This window comes from Erigeron canadensis, chromosome 4 (genome assembly GCF_010389155.1).
Source record: "Erigeron canadensis isolate Cc75 chromosome 4, C_canadensis_v1, whole genome shotgun sequence".
Lineage (NCBI taxonomy): Eukaryota > Viridiplantae > Streptophyta > Magnoliopsida > Asterales > Asteraceae > Erigeron > Erigeron canadensis.
The window spans coordinates 11,964,008-11,970,835 of NC_057764.1; the positions used below are offsets into that span (position 1 = coordinate 11,964,008).

Sequence of the window (6,828 nt, forward strand, 5' to 3'; positions counted from 1 at the left end):
AACCGTTTCTGTTGTTCCTTGGTATGCAATTTTTGTGAATTTCTTGTCTGCAGGTAAAATACCGGAACATTGGCCTAAAAGAAAGAAGCAACAATTCTTGGCACAAGCAAAGCAATACATTTGGGATGAGCCGGATTTGTTCAAAGTTGGCCCGGATCAATTGGTGAGAAGATGCGTTCCGGAATAAGAAATTCAAGAGGTGTTGACTCATGCACACTCATTTGCATGTGGAGGTAACTTCAGCGGCCAAAAGACAGGTTATAAGGTTCTTATGTGTGGTTTGTTTTGGCCAAGTATCTTTAAAGATGCCGCTGAATTTGTTAAAAAGTGTGTTAGGTGTCAACAATTAGGTAGTATTACCAAAAGAAACGAAATGCCCATGCAACCAATTTTAGTTGTTAATATTTTTGATGTTTGGGGTATTGATTTCATGGGTCCCTTCCCTAATTCTTTTGGTAATTACTACATTCTAGTGGCCATAGATTATGTTTCAAAATGGGTGGAAGCCATTGCCACTAGAACCAATGACCATACTGTTGTTTGCAAGTTTGTTCAAAGTAACATTTTTTCAAGATTTGGAATTCCTCGTGTGATCATAAGTGATGGGGGATCTCATTTTAAAAATTTTCAGTTTGGCAAACTTCTCAAACGGTATGGCGTAAACCACCGAATTGCTACTCCTTACCACCCACAAACGAGTGGTCAAGTTGAGGTTTCCAATAGGCAAATTAAAGAAATTTTGCAAAAGACGGTTAGGCCCGATAAAAAGGATTGGTCAACAAAATTGAATGATGCTTTATGGGCTTATCGAACCGCTTTTAAAACACCTATTGGCACTACACCATATCGGTTGGTTTATAGGAAGGGTTGTCATCTTCCAATTGAACTTGCACATAAGGCTTTGTAGGCCGTTAAGGCCGTTAACATGGATTTTGAGAGTGCAGGTAAGGAAAGAAAGTTGCAATTGTGTGAATTGGAAGAATTGAGGAATGAAGCATATGAATGCGCATCAACATACAAAGACAAGATGAAAGCAGTTCATGATGCCAAGTTGAAGAAAAAGGTGTTCGAAATTGGCCAAAAAGTTTGGCTTTACAATTCAAGACTTAAATTCTTTCCGGGAAAACTCAAGTGCAAATGGATGGGTCCATATGTGATTACAAGAGTTGGAAAGTTTGGTGAAGTTGAAATTGAAGATCCAAAAGATGGAATGAAGAAAATGGTCAACGGACATCGTTTGAAACCATATTTGGATGCAACCGACATCAATGGAACGACAAAGGAAATAGTGAACTTCATTTCAAGTCCACCATCTTATGAGGTTGCTTAAATCGTTTGAGGTAGTGTCGGGCTGACGACAATAAACTTAGCGCTAAACGGGAGGCAACCCGTTGTTTGTTTGTTTGTTTCTAGCTTCAAATTCGGTACGTTTCGCTTTCGTGCATTTTTATTTAGTTATTTTTATTTAGTTGTTTTAATGTTTCGTCGCATAGTTACACAAGTTGGATAATTTTCGGTATCCATGTTTAAGAATTAAGTTGGGGAAGGTCGGTTTGGGTGAAAAATGAGAACGTTTTTGCAATTAATCGAGCCAAGTAACTTATCTGTAGTTTGAAGTGTACATTGGGGGCAATGTACCTCTAAGTTGGGGAAGGGAGTTCAAAATTTATATATAATTGCAATTTTTATTAAATCAAGTTTAAAGTTAATTAAAAATTTATGGTTTGCTAATTACAAAGTTTAATAAAACAAATTTGTGATTTGTTAATTATAAAGTTGTTTAAGAATTTTTAAAGTTGTGGTGGTGGCTATACTTAAAAAAAAAAAAAAAAAAAAAAAAAAAAAAAAAGTCAGACGGTCAAACAAAACATGTCAGTTTACTGTTCATATTAAAATCATATTAAATACTATGTGTTGTTATTAAAGTCACACGTCTGGAACGGTGGTTAGAATAACAAGAGAGACGTGTGGGACGGTTCCTTGGAATGGTCTGAATCACTACACGGTTACCAGATGGCCCTTTTTTCTGTGAGACGGCAACTCAAACGGTGAAAAGCAAAAATCCCAGCCACCGTCTGGGACGGTTGCAGAATAATGGCTGGTGCGTGCGAGACGGCTCAACAGCAGTCTAAGACGGTTCACCCATTTCTTCTGAAACGCGAAACGGTGGCCAGACGGGCCTCTTTTCTGTCTTACGGCCATTGGACGGCCCAAATTGAGTTTCCAAGCCACCGTCTAGGACGGTGGCAGTGGTGCGTGTGAGACAGCCTGCCGTTTTTGGTTGTGCGTGTCAGACAGTTGGTCGAGACGTGCAGGTAGGTGGGTGACCAACGAAGAAGGAGATGGGGCATTGACCAATTCAACTAGCGTGTTTGGCAGACGGGTCAAAAGCAAGCGGGTTGGGCCATCTGGTATGCTGGTCGGGTTGTGTTCGCAACTGGGTCGGGTCACCTGGAAGTTGACCGGGTCAATCGACCTAATTAGGGTTATGTTGGTTTATTTATTGTTATTTAAGTAATTTAATATTTAAAAAACTCTTTTTTCTTATTCTTCCCCATTTGATTTTCCATAAACCCTTGAATTTCAAATCACCATATCTTTCTCAATTCCTAACCAAATCAAACAATTCTTGAGTCTAAATTGTATAATTTTTCGAGGGCTACAAAACCCCTATCTTTATTTTTTCAATTTCAGCCTTTATTTTTCAGTTCAAGTGAGTTTAAAAAACGAATTTGTTCTTAATTTGTTTTGTTTTTGCTTTTAATTATTAACCTTTATTAAAGTTTAATACTTTTTGGTTAATTGTGTGGATAGGATGAAGAAAAAAGCAGGAGCATTGATGAAAACTCTAGCCAAATCAACTGAGCCCACTTCTTCGAATCAACCTCAACAAAAAAGGAGGAGAAAGATGGTTAATTATGACGAAGAAGAAGATGACACAATTCAATAACAAGCAATGGAAGTTCAACAACAAGAAGAAAAGCCCGAATGGCCGTGTAGTAAGCCCCTATCTTCTTTACCTTATAAATGACAATGTGTATTGTTTAGAGATAAAATGGGTACGGCCGAAAATATGAAAAAACAATTATTGGGTGAAAGAAAAGTTTTGTTGAAAGAGTTTAAAGGTTTTGGGTTCGTTGAAGCTTTTGAAAATATTGGTTGGGAAAATGTCTTAGTATGGAATAATAATGATGATCCCGAAGTGAATTTAGAAGGTATCATAGAATGGTTGGGTACGTTGAAAAAGATTGATGGTAAGAAACCTCACGAGACCACCAAGTTAGTCGGTAAGGTGGATGGTAAAGATGTCACAATGTCTTTTGAAACTTTGGATTAAATAGTGAAGTTTGATTTAGGTCCTAAGTCGAAAAAGTCATTCGATTTTGTGTCTGATGATGTATTAAATGGGGTAGCCCCGGATATGAACTTGGTAGAGATGATAGCCGAGTTGTTCACATATCCTCGAGATGCTTTGAATGTAAACAAGAATTTGAGCCGTGCTAGGTTGAAACCGTTACCCCGTTTGATCATGAATCTTATTAGTTGGAATATTTGTCCAAGAAGTAGTGACAAGGGTTCAATAAGGTTACAAGAAGTTGTCGTCTCGTATGCTTTGGTAACAGGAAAGTTGAATTTGTCACTTAGGCACATTATCATGACAAACATTTGGGAGAGTCGCAATAAGAAGGTTAAATTGATAATTCCTTACCCGAGGCTCATTACTCGCCTAATCTTTAGTCATAAAGCCGCTACAATTGATTCACCCACAATTCCGGTTAATCAAGTTGTTGTTTCCATGAAGAAATTGTTGAATGGAACTGAGTGGGCTTTGGAGGATAGGCCTCAGTGTAGAATTTTAAGGGATTTGAAATCAATGGGGCGTTTGATAGCTCCTAAGGATAGATTAACTTTGGAGGAGGTTGAGGCACAATTGGAGCTTGTGGGGCCTATGGATGTTGATGAGCATGGTGAGCCGAGTGGTGATAATGTGTGGAATGAGGAAGAACTACCAAGGATATGTGCTGGTGTGTTAGATGCAGGAAGAGGAGGAAATAGGCCGAATGTTGGGATTAAGCGGCCTAATGATTATCATCGATGGACTTCTTTTGAGAAGAGTATGTGGGATTTGGCTGCTCAACAAACTGAAGAAGCAAGAGTTAGGCGACAAGAGCAGAAAGATTATAAGCAAGCAATGGCATATGCTCATGAGTTGGAGATCAGGAGAAGATTCCAGTACACGGAAGTTGTTCGTCATGACGAGGAGAAACATCTCGCTTATCCTCAGAGCCACGATTCTGAGTGGCTACCACAGCAGTCTTGTGTAGGACGGATGGAGACTGGTCCGAGTGATCCCCCAGCATCATCTTCTGCAGCTTCTTCATCTACTGCTGCTCATGATTCATTTGATGGTCAGTCTTTGTATCGGAGCTTGATGGAGTCGATCTTTAGACCACCTCAGGGTCTACGTCAGTGATTGGTACCTTCTATCCATTTTTCTAATTCTCTTGTGTGACTATGTGCTTTTCTATGTTTGTTTTGATGTTTTTGCATTTTCAATTCGTAGGTAGATTTAATTTCTACTTAATTGCATTTATGTTTCTAGTTTGGATGTTGATTTACTTTCTTGTAATATTGAATTGAATCAAAGAGACAAAATGTTCGAGTTATATTAGTTATATATGTTTGTAAAATGAGGTTTTCTTGTGATTGGATGAGTACATGTAAGTGGGCTAGGTGGTGTAGGCTAGATTGCATGATATGATTGACTTATGAGCCACTTGATAGAGTTGCTAGCAAGTAAAAACATAGAAATGTGCAAATAAGGGTAATATGCCAATTGTGAGTCGCAATGCATGTATCACATTTATTTATCCGTTATATCCTTCAATTTCATGAGAAAAACGCCTCGTAGACGATTGATTTAGATTGTTAGCATAGCATTGTTCTTGTGATCCTTATCATATTGTGTGAACCATTATTGTACATTAGGTTAGAACTAGTACACTTACCGTGTCGAGACCTCTAGCTTGAATTATGTGCTTAAAATTATAAAACGATCATACAAATTATTCCATATTTCACCTCACTCCGTCATGAAATCCGTTAATAGTTCAAAGTTGTGTTGTTTATGATGATGAATCGAAAGAAAGAACAAATCAAAGTTAAATCAAAAAATCCGGTTGAAAAGTCAAAGTATATGGTCATAAGTGAAATCCAATTCAATTATCCATGTAAGTTGATTTAAAAAAACCAAAAGTGAATTGTTCAAAAATCATTCTAGTAAATCACCCAATTGAGAATCATTACCATGTTTCATTCCATATTTCCATCAATCTTTTATGAACACCGAAGTAATAGTTTGAGTTATGAGGTCTTGATTCGATTTGTGTACTAGCCTATGACTTTTAGTGTGCAATAATGAGTTGAGAGTTTCATATACATATATTGGCACATCTTTTGCTAATTCACTCAAATATGAACCGAGGGGAGTGTACATTGTGAGAGTGTGATGCATGTATTGTGGCGAATTTGAGGTTTATTAGGTTTAATTGCACATTTATATATTTCTATTTGCTAGTCGTAATCTTTTGATAGTTATAAGTCTTGTGAGTTCGTTGTATTATGTGGTTTGGTTTGCATTACTTAGTTTCGCCCAAGTGTATTTTGAAGGTTGCTTGAAGAGTGAGTTTTATAAATATATATAATCGATATAATTCTTATATGGTGTTTCTTTGGTGATAGGATATATTATGAGATTGTAAATTGACTTGTCACATGATGAATGTCTTTTTCGGGACGAAAAAGAGTTAAGTTGGGGAATGTGATAAACGCCTAATTTGTCTAATCTTAAAGTATGAAAACGAACATGTTTTGTGAATGTTAATAGACGATTAGGGCGTTTTTATGTTTGTTTAAGTGTTTCAGGTCTTTGGTGACAAATTGAAGTTAAATGGATCATTAAGAAGTCAAGAAAAGTCAAGAATCAAGTCAAGAAGTGTCAAGGCAAAAATCTGGAAAACTGCCATTTCTGGAGGGCAGTCTAGGACAGCTAGGAGGCACTCTGGGACGGCCCTAGCTGCACTAAAAATCCGAAAATTAGGGATTTAATTACTTTTCAGTTTATAACAATTCCATACACGACTTGGGAAGTTAACACTTCATAATTTCACATCCCTGGGCAGTTTCTTAACACACACAACACCCCAATTTCATCATCAAATCATATTTTCATGGAGATAAAAGCTTTAATTGAAGAATCAATGATGCTATCAATGATGAAGATTTTAGGCTAATTCTCTTTTGATCATTCTCATGTGAACAATTATGTAAGACAATTGTATTCAATTTTTCTTATGTTAATGTTGGATTAGATGTTTAATTTCCCATTAGTCTTTTAACATCTAATGTTGTTTGGATTGTTTGGATGATTACTAGTTTATAACTTTGAATGAATTCCATGTATCTTTTGATTTCAAATTCTTATTAATCAATTATTATTGGAAGAATCTCTTATGAACTTGTAATTTTGTTAATGAATAGAAAATCTAGTTGTGTCAATTATCCGGTTTTGTTATCGTGAATCATCACAACCGATATTTTAGTTCTTAACATTCATTCAATCCAAGCTTATAACGAATCATGTCTATGTGATTTCCAACGAACATAAGTTAGGTTATACTTTTGAAAACATAATTTGAAGCATGAGAATGATCCCTTTATTTAATTGAAGTATTTTATTAAGTTTATGCTCATTTTTAGTTTTAATCAAACAAATCAATCGATCAAATCGTTTTAAGTTTATGACTAGTTCAATTAACCCTTGTAATT

General features: G+C 36.4%; 1 protein-coding gene across 1 annotated transcript; it reads left to right on the plus strand.

Moving 5' to 3' along the window:
- Nucleotides 1–1,955: 1,955 nt before the first annotated feature.
- Nucleotides 1,956–5,937, plus strand: LOC122596717. Its single transcript, XM_043769341.1, has 2 exons — nucleotides 1,956–2,411; nucleotides 2,815–5,937. The coding sequence occupies exon 2, from the start codon at nucleotides 3,422–3,424 to the stop codon at nucleotides 4,472–4,474; it is 1,053 nt and encodes a 350-aa protein (XP_043625276.1). The 5' UTR covers nucleotides 1,956–2,411; nucleotides 2,815–3,421; the 3' UTR covers nucleotides 4,475–5,937.
- Nucleotides 5,938–6,828: the final 891 nt, after the last annotated feature.